The sequence below is a fragment of the Anticarsia gemmatalis genome, chromosome 13, assembly GCF_050436995.1.
Source record: "Anticarsia gemmatalis isolate Benzon Research Colony breed Stoneville strain chromosome 13, ilAntGemm2 primary, whole genome shotgun sequence".
In the NCBI taxonomy this organism is placed as follows: domain Eukaryota; kingdom Metazoa; phylum Arthropoda; class Insecta; order Lepidoptera; family Erebidae; genus Anticarsia; species Anticarsia gemmatalis.
Genome location: NC_134757.1, coordinates 936484 through 963761, shown reverse-complemented (window position 1 = coordinate 963761; position 27278 = coordinate 936484). Strand labels below are relative to the sequence as shown.

At 34.1% G+C, this 27278-nt stretch overlaps 1 protein-coding gene and 1 non-coding gene across 8 annotated transcripts in view; one reads left to right on the top strand and one right to left on the bottom strand.

Annotated features, from left to right (window-relative positions):
• Positions 1-26181, top strand: part of br (broad-complex core protein) — a 134996-nt gene extending 108815 nt beyond the window's left edge. For 3 of the 7 annotated variants that reach the window (XM_076121495.1, XM_076121493.1, XM_076121494.1), the window contains 6 exons: positions 3217-3428; positions 5663-5845; positions 6929-7399; positions 10682-10841; positions 11736-11783; positions 19135-26181. In XM_076121495.1, coding sequence (XP_075977610.1) covers positions 3243-3428; positions 5663-5845; positions 6929-7399; positions 10682-10841; positions 11736-11783; positions 19135-19484 — 1398 coding nt within the window. In that variant the 5' untranslated portion in view covers positions 3217-3242 and the 3' untranslated portion in view covers positions 19485-26181. Of the gene's footprint in view, positions 1-3216; positions 3429-5662; positions 5846-6928; positions 7400-10681; positions 10842-11735; positions 11784-13080; positions 13493-13949; positions 17953-18269; positions 18800-19134 lie in introns of those variants that run through there. The other 4 variants (XM_076121496.1, XM_076121499.1, XM_076121497.1 and 1 more) reach the window with 4 other exon arrangements.
• TRNAL-UAA (transfer RNA leucine (anticodon UAA)) lies at positions 4464-4547 on the bottom strand. Its single transcript has one exon. It is a non-coding gene; the product is annotated as a tRNA-Leu (tRNA).
• Positions 26182-27278: the final 1097 nt, after the last annotated feature.

Sequence of the window (27278 nt, the reverse complement as noted above, 5' to 3'; positions counted from 1 at the left end):
CCGCAATGACTGAAATGAATATCAGAAAATGGTATGTTTGAAGTTGCGTGTTTTGTAAATGTTCTAAATACTTTGTAAATATCAGTGCCGCAACGTCAAGCAAACGAAAATTCATGATCGCGTTTACTCCTCCCTTATCATTAATAGTCATATAAAGTGGAAATTTTAAAGTTACTATAATCATTTTGCTTCTACAATAACTATATTTACACAACGCTCACTGTAATTTAGGTCAATATACATAAATGCCAGAATAAATAAAAGTCTCTATCAACGACTAAACTCTATGAAAATAGAGCACTAAAATATCGTAGGATATCGTAGCAAATAGCAAGAGCATGCAACCTGTTGAGTCTACGTCACGCAAAGGTATCCTCCCCTTCGGTCATTCTATGTATAGGTTAGTTTCGCGATAGTGGATAGACGGGCCCGTGGCGGAGTGGGTACAGCGTAAATAACACGATCGAGGGTTAAGGAACGTTGTTGCGGTGGGAATTGTGATGGGTGACCGTCATAGAGAAAGCTTTTAGATTTAACTACAAGTAGAAAAAAGAAAATTAGAATAATGCATTGCGGTCGGGAAATAGATGGGTGAAAGTGTAACGTTCCCAATCAACACACTAATTTATATACTAGTCAGAGATGGAAATGTAAACTCTTCTATGACTGAAAGAGAGAGACAGTTTAACAGCTTAATAGATAAATGTCGGATAAGCTATTCGATGGATAGTGACAGCGAATGGAGTAAAACAACTGTCTAAATACCGGTCAATAAGCAAACTGGTACTTTTTCTAAAGTAAAGAAACCCGGGCTGTCAGTTGCCTTCTGTTCATAATAATAACAAAAAAAATAATATAAAATAATATATTTGTATAGTGGGCGTTGAATATAACAAGATTGTATTACAAAATACAAGCTCTACATTTACGCAAAATGGGGCAAGCTTTTTCATACAAATACAGTCCAAAAGGTCAAATTTACTAAAACAAAACCAAACAAAATCCATACAAATACTTAGTTTTCCAACTTTTATTGTTTTCAAAGTCATTCAAAGTTAAAAAGTCATGAAGCCTATGAAATTTACGGTAAAATAAAATAAATACATAACTTTTTGCTTAGCCGTTTCAACTGAAACCTTAATGAATAGAAAAATACTTTTTCCAATGTTTTTCGATGTTATTCTTTACAAATCATTTGATTATGACTGTTCATGAGCTGCGTCAATAAAGAAACGATGTCGGAAATTTTACGTAATTCACGCTTTTGAAAAGGGATTATTTTGAGTGTTTGCGCAAATACTGGTAACAATTTTTACAAAAGAATATTACAAATCTTCTATAAGTATCGTAAAAACAAAGCTTATTCTTTATTTTAATTGAAATATTTTCAATAAAAATTACATCGCAATTGTCCTACTCACGTAAAGGTATTAGACGTAGCGGAAAACAGATATAACCTATTAAACAACATACTCTATGTCTCATGAGACAATGTATAAGTGCGAGCGAGAGAGTCCGATAAACTAACATGACGTAGTTCGCACGTTTGTAAAGGCCCGAGTATACTTATTTGCATATTTAAAAGAATCATGTGCAATAGACGTGTAAGTTTTATTCCGCACTTAAAAGCTTATAAATAATAAACTTAAGATAGTAAAATAGGTCGTAAGATAATAAAAACTCTTATAAACATATGTCATAGATATTTATTATTGTTTTACACGACCTATATTTACAACTATTGTCACGATAACATATAAATTATGCGTTCTCATTAAAAAATGTATGTTTGTTTGAAATGGAGAGTAAACAATTGTAAATTATAATATAATATATAATTCAATTACTACTTCTATATGAATAGTAGATTTTAACTTATATAAAAATATCTAAAATGAAATCATTTATTAATTTAGGTGTAATGTCGACACTTACAATAGTCGTTATCATCTTCAACTTCCACTATCTCGGAAAGGGGAAATCCAATGTATTTACCTTAGTTATAAACTATATTTATATGTGCTCAATTTTATTCATATCCGGTCTGTTCCTCCGCGTGAATATTATTAGACATCCAACTATTGCATCGACGGACATACCAAAATACAACTATCCATCTCTAGATAGAGATAGGTTATTGAAACGGTCGTAAGAGTTACTTTAAGATAGTGAACTTTGATATCATGCTGGTTTCATAGTACATGCGTATTTATTTTAAAATTAATATAACGATGTATATCTACATACACCTATATATCCTTATACTATATACCTAATATATCCTTATTTTACGTCCAAACCGATAAACAGATTTAAACCAATTTTGTCAGTACAATAGCTTATATTCCCATAAAAGACATACTACTAAATTCAACAAAAAAGAAATTAAATTTTCCTATAAATTAGTTACTCGTTTTATTTCCTGAACATGAAAGTACTCACTAATTAAACCTATAACCGCAAAAAATAACTAATTTGTATTAGCGATTTATTTTATTATAATTACAACTATGAATACAATTAATTGTTTTACACTTGTGGTTTCCACTTACGCAGTTGGTTATATATTTAATAGTTTACCTTATAATATAGGTAACGTGAAATTTTATAGGAAAATGTACTAATAAAAAAAATAATTTTACTTGAAGGAAAGTTGTGTATCGAAAGTTTAGTTTAGTCTAACCTTCCGTGAACGCGCAACAATTAGTCGTGTGTAATACGTATCTACTAAAAAAAACAGAATTAGAAAAGTAACTTCTTTTCTTATAAATTATAAGTGTTTGATATACATAATTTTTGGACCGGATTAAATAAAACTTTTATCCAATCAACAAATTGACTATTTAGAAACAAGGTGCAGTTTAAATTAAAGTACAGCCCATAATGATTTGTGTTCTAAAGTTTGTTATTTCTTTCTATTACATACTTGTTTCTCTCATTATGTATATACTTGTGTCTATCCAGCCCACTTGCACAGACTTTTCGGTACTTCGAACAGTCTTACGCTAGCCTTAAATCTTAGAAACTCTATCTGTATATATAAAAATGAATCCCTATTTCTCTTGGTCACGCCATTACGCGTGAATGGCCTGACCAATTTCAGTAAATATTTTTTATACTATTCCTTGAAGTACGAGAAAAAAAATAGTTATTTTTAAAAATCGGCCGTTGGTCGGTACGAAGTTTCAGCTAATTAACAATATGTTTGTTCGCCAGATCACAGCATACATGAATCCATAACCATGGGAGACACACAACACTTCTGCCTGCGCTGGAACAACTACCAGAGCTCCATCACCAGCGCGTTCGAGAACCTGCGCGATGACGAGGACTTCGTGGACGTCACCCTGGCCTGTGACGGCAAGAGTCTGAAGGCACACAGGGTGGTGCTGTCAGCTTGCAGCCCTTACTTCAGAGAACTGCTAAAGGTACTGTTCAAATATTGTTTATTTATGTATTTTTGATATATGTTTTTTTTTTAGTCTCGATATAACGCCTTCAAACTCAATGTTCAAATAAAGAAAATCGTATTGTTTTTTTTACTTGTAATTAAATCATCATGCATTTCGTTACGTTAAGCGTTATGTTCGTAAGAAAAAACGGCACGAAACTAATGACTTGCACTATTCAATTGCCATTTTTTTGCAATACATTATGAAATATTTAAAAGAACCTGAAGAAAAAAAAATGACTTAAATGAAACTAAGTAACTAACTTCACTTCTTTGTCTATAACCTAAAAAGTAATAATAAAGCCTAAAAAAAGAAAATAATAAAATGAAAATACTAACAACTAAATAAAAAATAGGCTGTACAATATCACATACCTAGAATTCCGTTTAAAAAACATGTTCATTCATGGTACAGATTAAATTTTGACATTTAATCTTATTTTTAAAACAAACCCGTGAAAATCCATTATTCGTTGCGATAGGTTTGTTGTAACTTCATTAAAACAAAAGATTATTCTCTCATCGAAACTAAAATAAGTATTTGAATGTCTCATTTGGTGAAAAAATCCACGCTTTGAATATTGTTTACGAATTATAACTTGAATGAACCGCTAAGTTGAAATAAACTAAATAGTTATTCCATATTTTATGCTGTATAAGAACGATTTAATTCACAAAATAACGATCCGAATAATTTAAATAAATAAATTAAAACTACATATGCGTTTAAAGACGATTTAAACCTAAAAATAAAAAAAAATATATTTTTTTAGGTTAAAATATCTAACAATAGTCTATTTTCTTGAACGACTACTAGATGGCGCGACTGAGAAAATAGTCGCACTATCGCAATCTGAATGTCTGCTAACATTAGTCATAGTTCATGCCTAATAATCGTACAAAAGATGGTATTTTTCAAAATTTCTTTATATTTCAATGAAATTAGTATAAACAATTACTGGAACATGCTTAAAGTTTTATAATAAAAAGCAAAAAGACTCATTCGTTGAACTGTCAGGTGTGGGGTTCGAACCCACGCTCCCTCTCGGGAACCAGAGCTTAAATCTGGCGCCTTAGACCACTCGGCCAACCTGACTTGACGTGGTGTGTCGAAATACTGACTCATATAATACGATACAATACTACTTACTTATAATGGAAGTGTAAGTTGATTAACTAATGATTTAACAATTGTTTTAAATCGTCCATATTCGGCTTATGAGAAAAAAAATTGTTTTTTTCGAATATTCGTTTACCGATATTATTGGAAAAATGTTATCGTTTTTAAATGCATATTTCTAACAAAGTGACTTGACACGGAGAATGACTTATGGCATAATAAATTGGTATAAGTAAATACGTTTATCAAAACACGAAACGAACAAATTCGAGTTAAAATATTCAAAACACAATAAATCGGAACGCGTGAAAAATGTCCTAACATCCACGCATCGCTTTAAAAAATTAAAACGTCATGTCTATGGTCTGAATAAATAAAAACTCAATTAGCGAAATAAATAAAGCAACATAAATGGAACGACGAAACAAAATATTTTTAACTACAAACTTTAAATTTATGATTGGAATCTATACATTTTTTATTTCAAATGCCGATGAATGAATAATGGTAGATCTGGCTATGATTTTTAGATGAATATTTAGAATCATCTATTTTGCAAACGTATTGGAACTAACCGAAAGAATTAAGAGCGAAATTTAGTAAAAAGTATAAATTATTTGAGAAGGTTTTGAATCGCCAATGACATGGTTTGTCATTAAAAGCATTCTAAAGTACGTCACAATTAATTACCACACCTTTTTGGGGAACAAAACTCACACAAATACGATTTTTTGACAACATTTCTAAGCAACATCACTCCGACGATACACGATGACGCAGTGCTTAAGACGGTCACCACACCACTACCACTGCTTTCTAGAAGCATGGGTTCGAATCCCACATGGAACCGAATTCCTTTAGATCCCTAAATACAAATATTATTATATTGTGTCTATTGCAAAAGTACATTTCTTACCCCCGGTTTCCGAGTACATTTAGCAGTAGTTTATCTATTCAATAGCTTTTTTTCTGTACGAGTTTTAACGCTATTGAATAGATAAACTGCTGTTAAATGTACCTCAGAAACCGAGGGCTAGTCTTGCAGTAATTTTTAGGTTTTTCTAAACAACTAACTTTGAATCTACTTGCAGTCGACTCCATGCAAGCACCCAGTGATAGTGCTTCAAGACGTGGCCTTCACTGACCTTCACGCTCTGGTGGAGTTCATCTACCATGGGGAGGTGAACGTGCATCAACGCAGCCTCTCCTCCTTTCTGAAGACTGCTGAGGTGCTGCGCGTGTCCGGACTGACGCATAATGATAACGCTCAGGGGGTAAGTTGTATGATTTTGATAATGACGTGGTAGTTTTGTTGTAGTTATTTAGGTGTGAGTCGGCCATTTTAGTTTTTAAGTGATGAATGGTCTCGTATTTGAGTTTTAGTTTTTTTTTTAATTTTGGTAAAATATATTAAAGGTCTAAACACTCTTTGGTTTTCGAACATAGCTCAGAGGAAAACAATGTATTCAACATTGAAATGCATTAAAAAAAATTGTACTCTAAGAAAAACCCTTTAATTTATTCTGTGGTCTGAGTCGTAGTGTGTATGCAGATCTAGAGGACCCGGCTTCGATTCCGAAAAATCAAATACTGAAAAATGATTGAAATAGTTTAGTTATCATTGAATTTTATATCGATTAAAAATAATGATATACCCTATTTATGTATAATTCTCATTTTATAACAAAAGTTAGTATAATGTAGAACTTAACCTCAATTCATCAAAGTTACCTTATTACCTACATCGGTAATAGTTTTTTCGTATTCATCAAACACATTCTCAAGGATTTTGTCCAAACACCTGTGTCATTATAAATGTTTGACAAGCAAACAGTTATTGTCAATTCGCGTATTTTATATGCAAAATATATCTAATTTGTTTTAACTATACAATTATAACGAAAATTAAGAAAATCTTAAAATTTTAGAGTCTGTAACAATTTACAATTTTGGCTTAAAACACTATTGTTTGTGATAATAAAAAGGCTGTATTGAATTTTTTTTATTGTGTTTAATACCGGAAGCAAATTTTCAGTTGACTGAGAAACAGATGTTTAGCCATATTTACTTAAATTACAATAATAACCTAAATTGTAACTGTCTGCGTAGAATACCTAGTTAACTGATGATGTAATACAAAGAACTTAGAAATAATATTAAAGTGTCAATACAGACATAATAGAAAAGAAATAAGAATAAAGAAGAGCTCACTAATAAAACCTAGTCCATCAATATTGCAATTTTTAAACTAAAAGGTCTTATTCGCCAATTAAATACTATGTATATGTACCAATTTAAAATTGAGTAGCATCTTGATAAACCATCGTATAGGCTAACAAGCAACCTATCTTCCACAGCCGCTGCTGCAGCCGATGCGGGCGCCGTCGACCACGTCACCGCACACGCCGCCCCACCCGCACACCACGCACATCGCCCACACGCCTTCCTACGAGCGTCTGGAAGAGGCCCTCATGCAGCCAGCCTCATCAAGCGTCCCACTGATGCGCCGCACCCCACTCCCCCCACGCCGGCTCAGCCGAAGCGCTGACAACAGCCCAGACGTCATCAAACGTCCACGTCACGAGAACAACAATGAACAACCACAGATCCACGCTACTGACTTCTCTACTAAGAACCATACTAACTCTCGCGGACATAACGAGTCAGGGAACAATGGCAACGGGATTTCTAACAGCAGTTCCTCGCCGTCGCCGAGGCTGATGGAGGAGGTGGTGAAGAATGAGCCACTGGATATGATCTGCCCTTCTAACCCTGATATTGACAGAAGCACGGATGACACACCGCCGCATTCCCATCATCGACCACTTGTGAGTTGGTAACATAGTTTCTTTATTAAATTTTTAGGTACTTCAACTCCATTGGTCCTGGTCTCCGATTGTCCATTTCGCATCAAGGATAATGACTGAATGTAAAACACGTAATAGTGAAACGTGTTGAATCATACAAGGTTCGCTTTCAACAGGAACAAATGTCTACAGGTTCGAACCCTGTACGATAAAATCGGAAGGAAAAATCGGTTCTGGAATTTCAAAAGTATAGTTTTTTGTGACAAGGAAAATGTAGGCAGTTTATTTTACAGACAAAAACACTACAAATATTTTTTCGGGAAAACAGTTTTTAAGTTTAGGTACAGCACACAGACAGACAGGAACTTTGTTTAATATTTAGTGTTTAAATCTAATTCAGTATGGCAGTCGAAAAGCGTCATATTTGGGAGCCATTTCACTTTAAAAAGCTGACGACCACATTCTTCAAGTGTCGGTCATACGATTTATTACTAAATGTACTAATTTTAGCTAAACTAAGCATTATCATATTACTGTTATAGATTGCTTAGCTCGATTTATGGTTAATTTTGATATTATGTCAAATTAACTAAAACACTTTAGTGTTAGTTAATCGACTTTCTCCTACATAAAAAGTATTCATACTTATATTATTAAAGAATGTCTCTTATCTATACTTTAAATATCAAAAATGCGAAAGTTTAAGTGGTCAATAACACCAAATCTACATAACGGATTTTGATGAAATTTGATACACAGACAGTTTACAACATAGCATACTTTTATCTAAAGAAAACCTTTTATTACGGAGATAATCGCTAGCATAACCTAGCATTAAATTATCTAAAAATTAATTTTAAAAGTTTCTACTAAACATTCAACAACATCAAATTACAATAGCGTAATTGTCATGAGTGTTAATTAGGTGATGTTTATCAGTGGTCGAGAACTGGACGCTCAGATCGTCATTTGACACCGAGTGACAAGTTCCGGGTACAATTGTAGACGCTAGACGCTCTAATACTCGGTAGTAATGTCATTCAGTAAGGTATTTCAAGTACTAAACAGTCTGTTGGTAACGGATTCTTCAATGTTTGTAGTACTGAAAAATCTTGTAGTCATTGGACAAACATCGCGATTTCGTAAAAATAAGTCATTTTTTTGGGGAATGGACTTTTGTTTTAACATGGTTGCTTAGCTGTCGAAAAAATACGACTTTAAAATATTTTTTGATATATTTTATTTATTACTGTGTTATTAGCGGAATTAGGCATAAAGCCAGGATCGCCTCAAAGCCAAAAAAAAATCCTCTATTAGTTTCTTAAGGATATAGAGCCTTATAAGTAGAGCTAGTAAGAAAATCACGATTTTCAAAAGCGTAATAATTAACAAAGAAGTTATAATAATCATGAGGAGAGTGCGCCTGCAATGGGCATAATTAACTTCAGTAATGTGATAAAACCTTCTAAACATGAGAGTTCCGTAAAACAGATCTTCCTGAAATGCCCAACACGTATTCCGAAAGAAAGTTTCATCAAATAGAAATATTGCTATCCCATAATTACACATAGGTCTTAATTAATATACTAAAGTCTTATATAAACACGAGAGTGATAAGACCTAAGTGTGAAATTCAGAAATACTTCCTAAGATGTAATGAAACAAAATCTAATTCTGGAAAAATTGTGATTCCTGCAAGAATCCGTATATTTTTATTAGGACGAAACTTTAGTTATTTAGAAGTTAAATTGCTCAAGGTATACTTTTAATAGTTAGGGCTGTTTCGCGTATTTTAATACCTTTCCTTAACACGGTATTTTTGTAATGAAAAAATGATGAAATGAGAAATAGTACATTTATAAATGAAGAAAAGTTTTGTAGTTTCATTTAGATCTTATTTATCTTTTTTCTGTATTGTGCGACATAATAATATTTTCAGATTTTCCATACATCAACTTTTGAAATATTTCTGCTATAGTTAAATTCTCATGGTTTACGTTTTCTAAAAGATATTTTGTACAGGAAAATATTAGGTTGTTTACATATTATAAACAATTGTTAATTGTACTTCAATGAATAGTTTTATTGACAATAAAAAAATATCCATTTATTTTCCTGAATGAAATTAAACGTGAAATATATTTTAGTGTAAAAAACCCCTAACCTAAGCAGAAAGAGCTTTGTATTAGAAATCGAACGGTTAACGCGCCAAACTGCTAATACTGCAGGATTTCCCAGATTCGATTCCCAAAACCAATTAACATTCTATAAATTACATCAGCAATTTCTCCGTAAACCAACTATGATTAATTCTAAGAGAAAAGTTTATAACAAAACAAAAACAGTGAAAGCAGTGACACATAGACAAAAGTCTACATTTTTCTAAAATGACGTTTGTGATACGTCATAGAGCAAAGAGGAACTGTCAAAGTGCAGTCATGATTGCGTCACTTGGACAAACCACAAATAAAAGCTGTGTTTTGTGTTCCAGACTTTCTTATATAAATAAATGACATATTTACCTAGTTTATGACATCACCCATGGAGTATTAACGGAATCAGAATTTTGGTTTTGGCAGTAATTAGTAAATGTTATTAGCTATACTCGCATACCGCGTAAAAATGATGCAAGACATAGGCTTATGGGAGAGATTGGAAAAAAAAAATCTTTATATCCTAAATATCTGCAAAACAAATCGTATTTGACAGTCATATTAATATCAATGCCCAAAGAATGCTTCACACTTAGTCAATTTAACACACTGCGAGTTGAAAATGTAGTCACACGTAAAAATTGTTTTCATTGATCATGAAAAACTAATAGTATTTCCCAATTACCTAACAACCTAACTTTACATTGAACTTGAATCACATTCAAATTACATTTATTCATATAAACTTTCCCATTTCACTTCACGTACAAACATGTTTATAAAACCTTCAATTTCCAATCATCAAACAACATCTTAGTCATCAAACAATATTTTAGTTTTTAATTCGCATTCAAATGGATTAAGCAATTTATCAGCAAAAACCTTCATACTTACAAACTAATATTATAAATTCAAACGTCTGTCTGTCTGTCTGTAATACTTTCATTACTGAACTGTACCTATTCGATAAAATATACCACAAAAATAGTCGAAAATTCAAGATCAAACATAGACTACTCCATCAAAAAAGATTTCAGTCCCAAATAACAACACACTATATCACGATCTCAAAAAAATATCACGCTGTATAAAATCAAAGATTAAAAAATCAGTGGACGTGAACTTTAATGCCTATGTTTTAATTTCTCAGGGAGGAGGCCCGCCGTCTCGCGGCAGCTCGGCCGATGCCGAAGAGTGCACGCCGCCGCCGCACCCGACCGGCCCGTTCATACCCCCGGACACGAAACTCTTCACACCGACTAACACTTACAACTTTCCACATATGGATGCCTTACATACATCTTTGTCCGGTAAGCATTAATTTAATACAATTTGAGGTTATGTATAACGGGCCTTTAACACGACGAAAATTACGTTATATATAGTATGTATATGCTACCTGTAAAGCGATTTCCCATCACTATTAACTATTGGCAAATTGTATATGAAAATTGATCAGCGCCCCTAGCGTATTTTGCAAGAACTATTTTCAGGTATTGAATAAAAAATGCAGAAATTTGCGTTCCCGATTTGTGATTATGCTCTCGTGTTGAAGTCCCGTTTGCATTGTGTGTGTGTGTGTAAGGTACAACAGTTAAAAATTACAATGTATTTGTGATGTATATGTTTTATTTTTGTGTCTTAACTGTACCTTTATTGGTACTGAAATACCGAAAAGTTTCAATCTGAAAGCATTTTAGTTTATCTTACAGGTTAGGTGCTGATTAGAATACTTTTCTTCCAAATTTATTTGCTGAACTCTTAGAGGAGAAAGGTTTCCTCACGATGTTTTCCACGCTACATATTATTTTTACTGTTATGAATGCGCAACTAAAAAATTGTGTATTTTTGTACAAAAAATGGTTTTCTTAAACTCCTTAGTAAAGTAAAAGGAACTGTAATAACAATACAGTTTATAAAACATAAAACAGTGGCTCTGCGGTTTCATTGTCGTGAACTATTCAGTTGGACTTATAAAACAAACGTTTTAAAACTTGGAAAAGTTTTCTTGATTTATAGTGTTTCAGCTACTTTTTACTTGAATATAACTACAACTTACCTACTTCGTAAAAGTAAAAGAATATTATATTACACCTCGGTTCGAACCCCAGGTATAATCGTGGAGTTTAGAAAGATGTTCTTGTTTTCATAGAGTTTAGACACCTGGGAATATGGCCAGCATATGAACTGTGTGATGTTTGCAGGTCTACAGAGCTCGCTGACTCCGGACGGCATGGCGAGCACTTCGCAAGGTGAGTGCCAGCTTGTCTAGCAACGAATTTATTTTATTGCATTACCTACATATATTGAGACAAACGATATTTTTAATGCACTGTCTGTCGTATGCCACCATCACCGCTTCCTCTCTGCTCTGTCATTATTAGGTTTATATATCATAATTAGGTTTTGTTTATTATAATTTTTTGTTTACAAAATGTATGAGGCAATTATCACGTGACATATAATTTTATTTATTAATATATGTATTATTATAATTATATACTATTAACCTTTGTATATGTCTTCATTTTGTGCTCTGTGTTTCTGTATTTAAATTAATTAATGTTAGCTTTTTGTGTTCTGGTTCGATGGAGAATAGACGTAGTAGGTACAATATAATTTATGATTTTGTTGATTTTTCAACGGTATGGATTATCTGTACGATCGGGACGTATGTTTATCATTGAACCAAAACGCAATGTGGCGTGCATGTAACTGTTACTGTAACATAGTGTAATGTAACTTTACCAAGATATGCTAGCTTGTTTTATAGATGTTAAACAAAATTGTGTGCTAGGAAAACCCCTCACTCCCATGTCTCCGAATTAGGTTTTTGTTGTTAATTACTTTATTTTTCAATTTGCAAATTTTTATTTTTCAATTTCATTATTTACCTTACCATTTCACGGACGAAAAATTATTGTACAACGTATTTGTATACCAATTGGCTGTAAACGATGTATATCGAAAAAAAAAATTGTAAGAAAAAAAACATTCATGCGAAAAACTAAGAAGAAAAAACATCAAAATTCACTTCCGAGAAATCCAATCAAAAGTTCGAAGTAGAGTTTGGGCGAAATCAGTAAAAGTTGAGTTAACATATTGTTGGAGCATAGCGGATCTCATGAATCATTTCTAAATACGCGATCGGGTTGCACTCGATCACATTGTCTTGGGAAACGGAAAATATAATAACAGGGGATCTCGAACAATGGATTTTTAGTAACGGTAACTTGGTGTCGGTTTATATAAAATACGCTCAAATTATTTCATTGAAGAATTAAAAACGCTTTTGTTCGGGAAATTCGAAACAAACGTCACGTAATGTTATGACAACGGACCGCGGTCCATCATACAATCATTGCTGAGCTTTACTATCGAGGAGTAGGCGGATCAATAATGTATGCGTTACTAATACACCGCTTCGCATTTGAGGCGACGAACGCCTGTCATCAGTAAAGGGGGGTGGCGGTGCTTATTCAGAGGCTACGATACGAGAGTGCATTAAACGGAGCATCGACGGGGCTAACTGCTTGTGTTGTGACCCAGGTGGCGCACGCACCCCCCAAGAAGATTACAGATGTGAGCCATGTAACAAGAGCCTCTCGTCCCTGACGCGGCTCAAGCGGCACATCCAAAACGTTCACATGAGACCGTCCCGGGAGCCGGTGTGTAACATTTGCCGGCGGGTTTACTCGAGTCTGAACAGCCTGCGCAACCACAAGTCGATCTACCACCGCAAGCAGCCGCAGCCGCCGCCCGCCGCGCCCGGCCCCTTCTACTCGGTCAACTGACGCTCCGCCCCGCGCACCCCCGCACCCCGCACCCACACGTTGCCATTCGAAGAAACCGAGCTGCCATCCTAACCACCTAAACGCCATACTCTTGCCCCTAGAACTTCTAAGTTAAACGATTGTAACGCGATATGTTCCTAACATTTGTATATAGCATAGTAATGCATGCGCATCGCAAACTTTATCTTATATCTATGTATAATTTATTATTTTCACTAAAACGTAATCGTAATTAACGCTTGGTGCGAGCGCAGCGAGTCGCCCGCGTCGCTAGCGCGTCGTCAGCGTGTCGCGGACGCGTCGGCGACGTCGCTATGAGTCGCGGACGCGTCGGCGACGTCGCTGCGCTCGCACGCACACCTGTCTGGAACCAATTGGGACATCTAAGATCGGTACACGCATAACCACCAACCGTTTTGTAAAAAGCGCATTAGTCAAATTCGAATCAGAACACGTTGAATTGCCTCTACTAGGTTCAAAATTCAGTAAAAGTGGTACACTACTGTGCCAATTGGTTCCGTCACAATGGGACCCGTCGGATGCGAGCGGTCGCAGTGGTGTTGGATACGAAGCGTTGTGTGTCGTTGACTAATGCGCTGATGTTGGTTGTTATGTGTGGCGCAGTGGGCCCGTTGGGCGCGGGCCACCGCTGCGAGGTGTGCGGCAAGCTGCTGTCCACGCGGCTCACGCTCAAGCGGCACACGGAGCAGCAGCACCTGCAGCCCCTGCACTCGGCGCGCTGCAGCCTGTGCCACAAGGTGTTCCGTACGCTCAACTCGCTCAACAACCATAAGAGCATCTACCACCGCCGGCAGCGCGGCGTGCCGCAGCAGACGCAGCCGCAGAACCTCACCACCAGCCCAGACACTAAGATCAATCCGCCACACCACAACATTGACTTCTACAAGTTCAAAGATCAGTTCAACGTCTAAACTAACACCGTCACACTGGTGACGTTTCATAAGAATTTTGTTTTTCAAAAAGATATTTTCTATTTAAAAACAAATGAAAAGTAACTATTTTATTTTCAATATATATTTTTATCTCTTTAACGGGACTCGATATATTTTATGTTTTTCAGATTTTTTTTCTATAAAGTATTTATTTATAAACTTTGAACTTGTAATTAAGGATTGATACGACTAACATCACAATATCTAACGGCTTACTGACATTCCACTTGTTACAAGGGAGGGCGGGTCTGATCGACACGTTCGACACGTGCGACACGATCGACACGATCGACACGACACAGACGACACACAGTAACTGTAGGTCTCGTGACTAGTTGTGACGATTGCGCCCGGAGAGTGCAATACTGCGGTATAATTAATAATTCCTGAATTTTTACACTATGTTTAATGTGCGACAATAAGGCGAAAGAGAAAAATTAATATTTTGAGAAAAGATGAAAAATCTTGGTGCTGTAAATTTATATATTAGGCTTAAATTTATATAAAAAAGAAACAGTGTTCGTGTAAGTAACAGAAGAGGCATATGTTTTCAAATTGTGTTCATTATTTTCGGCGATTTATTTATTCTGTATTTTATCTGCATGATCTCACTCTTAGATATTTATACGAGATTACTAAACGAAAATATGTAAAAAATATAAAAAAATTATATACACAGATATATAATTGGCTTATGAGGCTTTTCAAATTATTATTTTATTTTAGGTGTTTTTGTTCAATTTTAAGACTGAATTCAGGACATAGCACCAATAGTTGGAAATGAGAGGTTGTTTTTGCAAAAACCAGATAAATATATATAACCCGCAGATAGCACTACCACAGAAATATACCGGATTATTACGACATACACAAACCAGGATACACAATAATACACAGTCATACACAGCCATACACAGTACAGCACAGAACTACAGGCGACAAACCGATACAATACACATATTATTACAAACACAATGAAACTTTCCCTTTACTTTAGAAGTCGACCATATTATTTTATCAATTTATTTATTTATTATTGTTTGTCGACTTATAATATTTTGCTGCTTTTTATTATAACTGACAATGCAAACACCAGTCCACAAATATCGCATCATGTCAAGTGAATCGAAAGGTGCCATTTAAATGCATATGGCTATTATAATTTTTAGTTTAGTCAGATTTTTTAATTTTTTCACACATTAGTTTTATTACAATCTTGTGTTCGTTTCTATTATTATTTCGTTGAGTCTTTTTAGAATAGGTTTTTTTTTTCAAATAATATTTTTTTCGCTTTTTACCCCCAACTTGTACTCGTATTTTTTGTACATTAAAAACTTACAGTTTGTTTTTGTTTTGTACAATTGTAATTACACATTATTATTATATACATAATAGGTAATAGTATAAAACAAATTTTTAATAATTCTCAGTGTTAAATGTTCCTAAATTTGAACAGTGTGAATTTTTCAACTATTATAATTGTTCCGTGGTCGATGTATTTCACACGGACTTTTGCTTGCCATAAAATAATTTTAGTATATATTCGTAACATTGGATGGGGAAACTTCAACGCGATATCTCACTTTGGAAACGGAAATAGGTAAATACTAACTATAATACTCGTGTAACGTTTAAATAAATTAATCTTTGAGATGAGGTACAAGCAATAATGAGGCGTATTTTCCCGCCTGAAAGTGCATTTATAAAACAATCAAAAGAGGCTCTATTTTCCGCGTTAAAGTTAAAACATCCAATAAATAAATCAATGTGCGTCTTTCCTTTGTGAAAATTTATTCTAGTTCATTAAAACATCACTACGACTCTATGGTCGATAAAATATCACTATTGTTACATTTTTCTTTTTATAGCAATAAGTGAACTTTAATTGTAAATGTTAACATAATTTATTATAAAACGATATACACATTAAGTAATGTTAGTGCCTGCTTCATAATATTGTGTTCTTATTGACAAAAAAAAGACATATTTTGCGTAATTTTTCGTAAAGTCTAAAGCATTAATGGGTAGTGTTGGAAACACTGTATTACCTAGATACCGATGCTTTACGTATATAACAACTAAGAGGCTTCCTAAAATGCTATATGTTATCAAATTCTGTTGTTATTGCTAGATACATAAATGCTTAGCCATTATTTGTTTAGTTAATTAGTAAGCTTTATTATAATAGTTTGGCCAATTGGAAGACTAGAGATTTGGTGCTAAAAGGAACGATGTTCGTGCTAGTGGTTATAAGGGAATCGAAAAAGGAATCAAAATTGTTTTTCATATATTTCGCAACATTCCGTGTACGAAAACGAAAATTAATAAAAAAAATGTTAAGTTTTTATTTGCGTAACATTGCAAAACGTTTCAAACGTAGGATTGTTGTTTTTTGATTAGTAATTTAGACATAGTTTTTTCTTGTTAATTTGGGTTTGGGAAATTAAGTTAGTTCATTAAATAGGATTAAGGTTTATCTGAATTCATATAGATAATAGAAATACATGTTTAATTTACGATTACAGGGATGTGCTGCAGTGGCAGTACGGTATTTCAGCTATTTTCATTATAGCTATGAGAATTAAGAATTTATTTAGTGAAAAAAATTGTCTCTGGTTGGGAAAAAAATTGCCAAAATAATAAGCGCTATAGACTGATTAGAGTAAGTACGCGTTTGACTTGTACACTATTAGGCGTATTTTATAGATAAAAAATGTACATTATTTACTAAATTAATTAATAATTTTATAAAAAATGAGAAATGTTCGCGCACAGAAGGCGGTCAAAGCGTGATTGATTTTGGTATTATAAAAAACTCGAAATTGATTTGTGATTCAAATGATCTTTGGTTCGAAATTTAGGTGTTAAGTTTATTTTGGGATCTCGAGAGGCGCTCGCCTCGGGTTTATTAATGGAGATGAAGGGCTAGCACTACACCGTGTTCTAAGGAGCAGAACACATCCCTGTCGAAAACTATATTAGTTAGGATCTTAGCAAGATTAAGACTGTTTCTGTGACCTGTTTAAGTTTTTATCTTTCTAACGTGTTAAGATAATTTTTTTCATACTCGCGCATGCGCGTACGTCGACTTTATCCAATGTGTTCTTATACTTCTTGTTGGCATTTTTACTTATTTTATAAGGAATCTAAATTAATTTATTGGTTGTTGTATTGAAATTTTATATATTTTTTCTTAAATTATTGTTCTACTATTCATGAATCTAGATATTTTTTGTTAACAATTGGCATCTGTGTAATGCAGTCCATTAGATTTTAATGATATTCGAGATTGTGCCAAAAATACGGTGTTTTTGTTTTGTCTTCCATTTATAAAGCTATTCGCACGTAGAGTGGGACGCCAAAAATATAATTATTTTAATGGACTGCAACTAGTTATATTCTAATAAGTATAAAAATGATTTCGCAACACTATATTATATATTCATAAATAGTTCTTTTCCTTCCTTACTTTTTAAATTAAAAATAATTGAAGTAACTACTCATAAAATGTAATCGTTAAACCGAACTTCATAAATCCTAATATTGATGATAATGGCGTTTTTAATAAAAACAAATATACAAAAAACAATATTGCCAGTTTTATTAGTACATCCTGCGACTGTGACCCGTATCTTAATTAATTATTATACTGAGCTTATTCGTAGCGGAAACTAGGTATTTTCCATAGTGCACTGTTTATTTTTTTATTTCAAAACACGCTTAGCATATCTAGTTTTCCCGCCTAAATATTTATTTTCCCGCCTCGACCGCATGCTGACTGTTAACACCCTTCATAAGCCACTGTAGCTTCGCCATCATTTCAGTTTATTTTTCTATTTTTATTTATCATTTTATTTAAGTCACACATTTTTTTTTGTTTTGAAAAGATTGCCAGTATAAAGAGTTCCCTGGATTAGGTTATTTTTTATTTTAATTTGTACCGCGTTCGGGGACCAACCCCATATTTTTTGTTTTTTCGGTCTGTTTACAGGTAAAAAGTTATTCTCGTGCTCATTATGCGGGAAGGTACTATGTTCAAAGGCGTCGCTGAAGCGGCATATAGCTGACAAGCATGCCGAGAGACAGGAAGAGTACAGATGCACGATATGTGAGAGGGTTTACTGTTCGAGGAACTCGTTGATGACCCATATATACACGTACCACAAGTCGAGGCCGGGGGACGATCCGATACGATTTTTTTAGTGACTACTCGGACGGAGTTGGCGCGGTGTGCGGCAGTATTCATCTAGCAAAGAGAACCAACACGAGGCCAACGTCCCCGACACCGCCGTACATAGCAACACTCACAAAGGTTAGAACTTGTTTATAGACGAACAATAGCCAACGACGATCTAACTCATTAACATGATGGAACACTCCTTGATTAGATTAAGCTAGGTTTAAGGGTCCTTCTCAACTTTTGATTTACATTTTATTTGGTTCAATGTTGATTTAGACGTTTATGTTAATTTTGTTTTATATTATTTGTACTGTTACTACCCCGCGCCCCCCACTCCCGTCGGGTTTCGCAGTTTTGACGTTGTTGTGTTGCTTGGAGCATGCTTCTATCATTTTTGTTATCACGTGTCTATGTGTTATTGTGGTTGAAAGAATTTCCTAAGATTTTGAATATTATGAAAATCTCGTGATTATTGTGTAGTTAGTAAATGTGTACAGTGCATATTATTAGTATTATTGATTATTATTATTAACCTCATACATTGTATTATGAACGATTATTAACAGAGGGTCGCTCAGCCGACTCGGCCTCGTCTCGCAGTCGCCAGCTTACTAAACTAGCCCGATCACGCGAGCCGACCCCGCCCGGATGTAACTAATGTTTTGGATGTTTCCAGCAGTACCGCCCCTCCGTATGCCCCCGCCGACAGCCGGCGGTATCAACGAGCCACAAGAGTGTCCATACTGCCGCAGGACATTCTCTTGTTACTATTCCTTGAAACGACACTTCCAAGACAAGCACGAGCAGTCGGACACGCTGTACGTGTGCGAGTTCTGCCACCGGAGGTACCGGACCAAGAACTCGCTCACCACGCACAAGAGCCTGCAGCACCGCGGCTCCAGCGGCATGCTCAAGCGGCTGCTCAAGACGTCGGCGCTGCACTCGGCGCTGGCGCCCGCGCCGCACCACCTCTTCGACCTGGCCGCCGCCGAGCACGGCCCGCAGCTGCCGCCCGGCCTTCAATGACCACAGACCATGGCTTAGATCGGTGGCAGAGCTCCCGCCTGCGAGTACCCTTGGCGCCTTCCCCCAGCCTCCCCCAAGCGCACTCGTAGCCGGCCCCCAGGACGCGCTTACGATACGGATAGCATCATGTGCAATATATAACGGACAATGCCAAAACAATGCAGGACTTACGCCGCATTCTATGGTTTATCGTATTATAATTAGTAAAATATTGACGTTAGGATTAAAATTACATAAACAGTATTGTCGCACGCGACTTATAGAAGTCGTTTAGTGTACGCTTCGAGGATCGGAAATCGCTTCGTGACTTATCGTAACAGTACGCGAGTTACGACATTTTCTAGTGAAAATGTTCCAACAGTGTTCAATATGACAATGTAATCCAGAGCAATACTAAAGTATTAATATTTCTAGTACTGCCAAAATAATGCCAACTGTATTCTAAAAAATGAAATTACATTTTTTAAAATCACTTTTCGATAATTGTCTAGTGTCAAATTAGATTCGATAACTGTACAAAAGGAGAACGTACAAATTTTAAACCGTAAATTTTTAAAGAAATGCAAAGAAAATATTTTTTACTGAAACTTTTTTCGGAACGCCAAATCTAAATTAATTAAAAAGATACAGATTATTTAGCGGTTAATTACAAAATGTTTAGATTAAATGAAAAAAAAAATGTTGATGTTGAGAAAAAAAAATTAAAGACTTCTTAGAATCTGATTTCGAAAGTACAAAATTTAACGTCTAACAATATCTAATCTATGTGCGTTTGGCTTCAATAATAATATATGATCAATGTGTAAGTAGCCGTGCCTTCGTTCTTCAAGTTAATGAATGAATCAGAGTCGACGAGACGGTGGCGAGGTATGAGCAAGTGCGCAAGCGACGGTTCACGGACGAATCATATGTTGGCAGTGACGTTTCGAAAAGGGAAAATGTTTAGGGTTGCCAGACTCCGGTGGGATCCTTGAATACAGGGTTAAGAGTGAGTAAAGTGACGTAGGGAATAGAAGCGCTGGTTAGCCAGAGAATGGGTCTTCGAAAAGCAGTTCGACGATCGTATACGTGTGCATGATTACAAATCATGAGACAAAATCAAACATTTCTTCTGTATAGAAATACGTAGAGTTTAGGTATTAATTAATAGAATTATATTTAACCTGTATCCATTTTCGGATTTCTCTCTATGAGTGTATAGTGGTTCTTATTTAAATGTCGACCAACGTAGCTGATGTCTCGTTATTGAAAATTTATTAGATTATTATTATTATATTATTCTCAAAAAATCTTAGGATTACCTAACCATAAGATGGCTGCAAATTGTATAAAAATTTATTTTATTTACTTATATCGTAGGAAATTGCTTGCGAACCGCGTTTTTCCGAAAACACGACATATCTATTCAGGGTGTATGGAACTTTATTTCATGAATAACTAATAATATCGAGATCCAACTCTTAAACCGACATATCACAAAACCATGAATATCTTTAAATAAAACAAAGTATTTTTAACACCGTGATATTTCACAAAGCCAAAGAAAATTAATGTGAATTATATTTGCTCTTCTGCATTTATTTCCAGTAGAATAAAATTATGGGAACCTTTCTGAAGAATGTTAAAATACTAAAATGTATTGTGCCATATCCATTTTACAAGATTTCATAGAATTTTCCAAATTTCAGAACATATCAGTAACCGTTCACTGTAAGTGAAAACCCGTAGAAGTTTTTCTCATTTAGTAAACAATCAATGCAACACGCATGGTACACAGTTAACAGTATGATATAACAATATAAGTGCGATATGAGAGCAGGCACATTTGTTTTGCATTTATTTTTCCATCGTAAGTAACTTGGGTATAGGATCGTAATGTAGGTTTTTTTGTATTTTTACTTTCTTTTTCGGAATGTTACATATATGTGTACTTTGTGATATGAATACATTTAATGAGAAGTTGTTTGGTATATCCAGATATTTTAACATTTAAGTTTTTATCATTTTATCGTCAGCTTAAATAGGTGTTAACGGCGGGTTGAGTTTAGTAGTAATATAACGTCGACATTAGCAGGTTAAGCCCGTATACCTCCATTTAAAGTAGTACCTCAAGAATATTATTTTGTTTTTTATTTTTATTTCAATGTTACACAGGCTGTTTTATTTTTAATATAAAAGAAACACGTCGATGAAATAATTTGGGAAATATAAACGGTCATAGAATCATTTAGCTGGAGCTTAGAAGGAAAAAGCAAGCGGGTAGTTTGAATTGTAAATATAAGTTAGCGATTACATACATAACTGAAGTATCGTGGCATCGAGCGGTCATGCGGTCATGCCGGTCATACAAGCCTCGTGATATTATTAACTAAATAGTAAATAGATAAAATCATTAATGGAAAGGATTTTTATATATTCTACTAATGGATTTATTAATAGTGAAACTTAGACTTAGTCTCCATTTTTTTAATGTTTGTGTTTATTGTTTTCGCTGTGCAATTATTTCTTATCGGTTTGGCTGATTATTGAGCTTATTGTTGAGTGCTTCGTTGAAACGATGGATTTTACATCCCCTTATGTTTGTCGTTTGAATATTTTGGACGTAATTATTCTAAATTGATCTCAGTTGACAGCTGCGTACTACATCAATACCGGAGACAGCCGTTGGTGATTGTTGTTAGTTCTTAATATTGTGAAATTTGTGTTAAGTTTGGATTATGTGTCGGCAAAAAACGAGGTCAAAAACGCAGCGTAAAATTCAAAATGAAAAAAAATCAAAATCAAATCGCTAAATCTAAAATACAAACAGCGAAACCAACAATTAAAGTATATTTTGCAATGTATACCAAAATACTGCATTTTTAAATAGTAAGATGAAAAGTGAGAAAATCTTTTTTTTATATACGTGTAAATTATAGCAGCCCTTACAATTTGCAATATATTATTTTCGCTTGTTCGCCAGTTAACTACGTTAAGTTTAAAGAAATAATTTTATAAACAGACTGTGTTACTAATTAGCGTAATGCACAAAGTAATCAACAACGGAATGCCTTCTGAACAGTACAACTTTTAACAATAGCCTACAGTAGATAAATAAATAAGATTTTTCATACTTTAAAATGATAATTTGGACGCAAGTATCGTCTCAAATCGGTTGCACAAAGTATCTAGGATAGTGAAATGCTCTATTACAAAGGAGTAACAATACTAGATAATGAAGATCTCGCTGAGCGATGGCGCGTGTTGTACGAGGTGGTGTCCGCGTGTCCGGTACGTCCACGAGTCCACGATGTCAGCGCTCGAGCCGCGAGGTCGGGTTGTGCTAGCTCTCTGGTAGCGTTATGTAGTAAATAGGCTTCAGTCACTGGGCCATTCTGCCTCCAAATGTCATTTTAAAGTATCTATATTGTCAGTTTTTATTTGCAAACGCTCGTAATTATTGAATTTTATTACACAAGTTGATACTACCGAATTTAAATTTTCTCAATCGTTTTAAAAAAATGATTTTATGTGGTTTACCATGACTATCATTAGAATTATACGCGGAGTTCAATATTTACGTAATCTTATGATAGGCGGGTAACTTAAACTAATAGGAGATTGATGTAAGTTCAGTCTTGTACCTCTCACCTGATAAACAAATGTTCACAAACCGCTTCACAAAACAGTTTTTAAGAGAATCAAATGCTTTTATCGTAAGTATTACCTCCTATAATTTTAAGTATTACTTACCTCCAATTATATAATTTAATTTGTAATGTATTAGTTTAGAACTTGGGTACGCCTGTGGAATACAGGCTGTCGTATTTATGTATGTATTAAAGATACAACATACAGACAGGACAATGTTTTATATTTATCTAATTATATTGTAAATTGCGAACAAGATATAACAGTTGTTACATAGTATTTTTTCCCATACACACATTTTTTGTTGAACCATATCCATGTTTAAAATGCAATAGTTTATTTCGTCTCTGTTTTAATTGAGAACTGTTTAGTTTTTAATTAAGATCGGGGCTGAACCAGATCATACAATAGTTATTTATAAATAATTTAAAAAAATTGCTCGATCGGCGGAGGGACAGCCATCTTTTAAGAATAAATCGACTGCATTTTTTTATTAAGTGTTTTACAAAGTGTCTCACAAATAATGTTAATAAATACGATGTTGTAGTGGTGTAGTGCGGGTTCAGTGCCGGTACAGTGCCGGTTCAGTGCGGTTCTAGTGCGCGGATCATGAGTCGATGTATTCTTAAGTCAATAGCTTTAATATTTATATCAGTATCTTCCACTTTAAACGTAATATAATTATAAATAATTACAGTATAGCAATAGTTCCCAATTCGCCACAATACCTCACTATAATAGTTACATTTATGTATATCAGTAAGCTACAATCTAGCAGGTTTCTACTGTTTTAATGTCAATTAAGAGTTTAAGAAACTTTATATTAATATCTTAACTCCCCCGACTTTTTCTTTTGTGATGTTCTTTTAAAGTTTTCGAAATAACAAAATTCTTATTCACGATTTTGATTTCAATACCCCTGATATTATTTTTATACATTTAGAACATTTCGCATATAAAAATTTGTCTTAGTGCCAAAGGTTGACAATATATGAATGATATATTTTGTCATAATCATCTCTCCTCATTGTTCAAAGATTATATATCAGTGTTGAGTCTGCTATAACTACAGTAAATAGTTACATTAATATAGTTCCGTAACTCAAAGTGCACTTACAACTTTTTATATAAAAATAATAAGTATTATATACTAAGTAGTACATATGTCTCCCTGGTCGAGCAATTGTCGTTGATAACCCGTCTATAACAGTACATAAATGAAAAGTATTTACAATATACACACTATGACATATACTAACAGTTATATCCTAGAAGTAACTTATATCTACACATGAATCACGCAGCGGGGCACTTTTACTAACACTTCGTTAATTTATAAACTATTTTATATTAGACTCAGAGTGTTGAGCGTTGACCATGTTGACCATGTTGACCATGTTGACCATGTTGACCATGTTGACCAGTTATATCCAGTTATGAGCAGTTATCACTCTCCCGCGTCCTGTTATCTACATATTACTAGTATACTCCATGTTGAGTTGTCGTTTTACTTGATTATTACCCTTTCTTGTTTAGTAAAACTGTGCCGCTGTTCCTTGTTATGCTCGGGTGACACATTTTATACACAGAAATATTTTTTTACGAGAAAAAAAATACAATTTATATTGTGAAAGTTAATTAAGTGGCAATTCTAATTTACTGCATTATATTTTTGCTGACACACTTAGGATTAGAATTTTTTCTTTTTTTCGTAATTTAATGTATGCACGATCTGCGTTTTTATTAGCATTGATTTTTTTTCTTTTTTCTTTATAAGTCGTCGCGAGTGATACTTACATTAGACGAACAAAAAATTGAAAAAAAATAAATTAATAATTTATTGTAATTAAGAAAATTTTTGATTAATAAAATTTAGTAAAAATAATGTCCAGCGTAGGTATCACTCGAGAACATTAATATGCCTAAACTAATATTGTGTTACTTTGTAAAAGTTATAGTTTGCCATCGTTGATCAAAGATGAAAAAAAATATGTGTTAAATTTAGTTAAATGGAGTTTTGTTATACTTTTAAAGGGTCCGGGGATGTGGTGTGTACAAAAATGATTTATAGTATTGTGTATTGATCGAATAAGGTTTAGATGTGGGGCCGATAGGACCTGGTAGGCTTCTCTTGAACATTGTTGTAAGGTACACCGCGTCGGTGAAGGCACTTACAGTACTATTGTTGTAGATACGAAAGAGTTAACGAATGATTTTAAATCATCACTGAAGCCATGAAAAAACTCTAATTGGAAAAATAAAAAAGCAACTTTTTAGTGCCAATATTCTAAGTTTTATAGTATATATTGCGTAGTAAGTAATGATAAAGAAGGTTTTTCTCCCTGGCTGTGTGCTTCTCAATTTTTCCAATCAGACTTTTAACTGTAAATTAATGTAAGGAATATTTGTGTGTATATTTTTCGTATGAATGCAGTGATTAAATCAGTATTACAATTGCAATAGTTACTATAAAAACTTGAATTTAAATAAATAATAGAATAAGAAACAAATTCGTCATACATTACTCTTGAAGTACGTTTAATAATACACAAATCTGTAGTGTTTCAAACTGAACCCTCAATGTACAACGAATCGACTCTGCATTGATACAAAAAGTAATCAGCTCATGTTTCAGTGATATTTAAAAGTGGTGTCTTTACTTGTTTTGATGTTGTTGATATATGTGAATAAGGAATCAATTCGGGTTGAGTAGGACTATTACCACGGAATCACGTGATGGAAACACCATTTTGCTATTCCATTGCAGTTTTACAAGTGTGTGACGAAAGGAAATGAAGTGGAAAAGCAGTGATGGAAGGTAAAAGGTGTGAAAGTCTCGCGTTTCCGTGACAACAGTCGCGTTGGTAGGAACATATCAGATAGTCGGAAAACTTAGTACTATAAGTATCTTTGAATCTGACTGTTTCGTCTAAACTGTATGGAAGAAAATATATCGGTTATTTTTAAGTTTAGGTTTCTAACAAAATCTGCGTTTCGAATTCTCAGCGACGTATAACAGTTGAATGTAATAAAAGTATAAAATAAACTCGCAGTGATTCCATTGAGATTGAGTCCTTTCTTTTCATAGTTTAGTACCTCTCCCCTTAGTGTGTAAGAACATGAGAACACTTTATTTCAGGAACTATTTACTATCAAAAAGTAAGTCTATTGATTGGTACTTTTATTCTTTTTATAACTACATGTGTTGCATGAAAAGCAAAGTAGTTGTTTTAATTTTTAGATTGATCTGTGTCCAAGTTAAGTGTTTTTAAAATATTTCTTCTGGTAGAATTTTCTTACTATAATTTTGATTCCAAATTATAAGTACCTACGATAAATGAATTACTGATCAGTGCGAGAAAAACTTTCTATGTGTTTTTTTAGCACTACCAACAGCTAATACTGGCAGGCACTTTGAAAAACAACAAGCAATCCAATCTAATTCATGACAGTTATAACAATATTTTTAATAACATTTTGATTCTAAGGGTACTATAATATTGTGTGAACCTGATTGGCCCTTTATTTACAATAACTGAAACTCACTTTTAAGGAGTTTTAAAATTCGCAGATGAATACCTCATATGTATTGTACCAATGCAACTAACCGATTCAGCGACCACCCAACGATTGAATTACCGCCGAGAGACATTTTACCTACAAATAGTTAGTCAAATTACCAGTGAGCGTGGTAACGAAAGACAAAGGCTTTTAACTGATGATCATAAGCCGAATCAAAGGCCTTCGGGCGGCTTGAACTACTTTGACACTAGGTTGACCACTAACCATACGACAATGAAAGACTGATGATCATCACATAATTGACGATTAACTCCTAATATCAATTATGTAGATGTAAGAACCCAGTATCAGCAAAAAAACCTCGAACTTCTTAAGTGTTCAAACGGATCTAGAAGGTTGAAGCAACGAATGGTATTATCCTTGAAAATTAATAAACTTTTTATATTTGTGTAAAATTAATACTGACCAAGCTTTCAGTACACAATGTATGATATTCAGAAGAAAGAACGGACATACCCTTACCCTACACTGTAAACGACGAGTCATTTCATGGAATAACTAGCTGACCCGCGCAAATTCGCTTGCGTCACATAAGAGAGAATGGGTCATAATAATTTTCCCCGTTTTTGTAACATTTTTTAC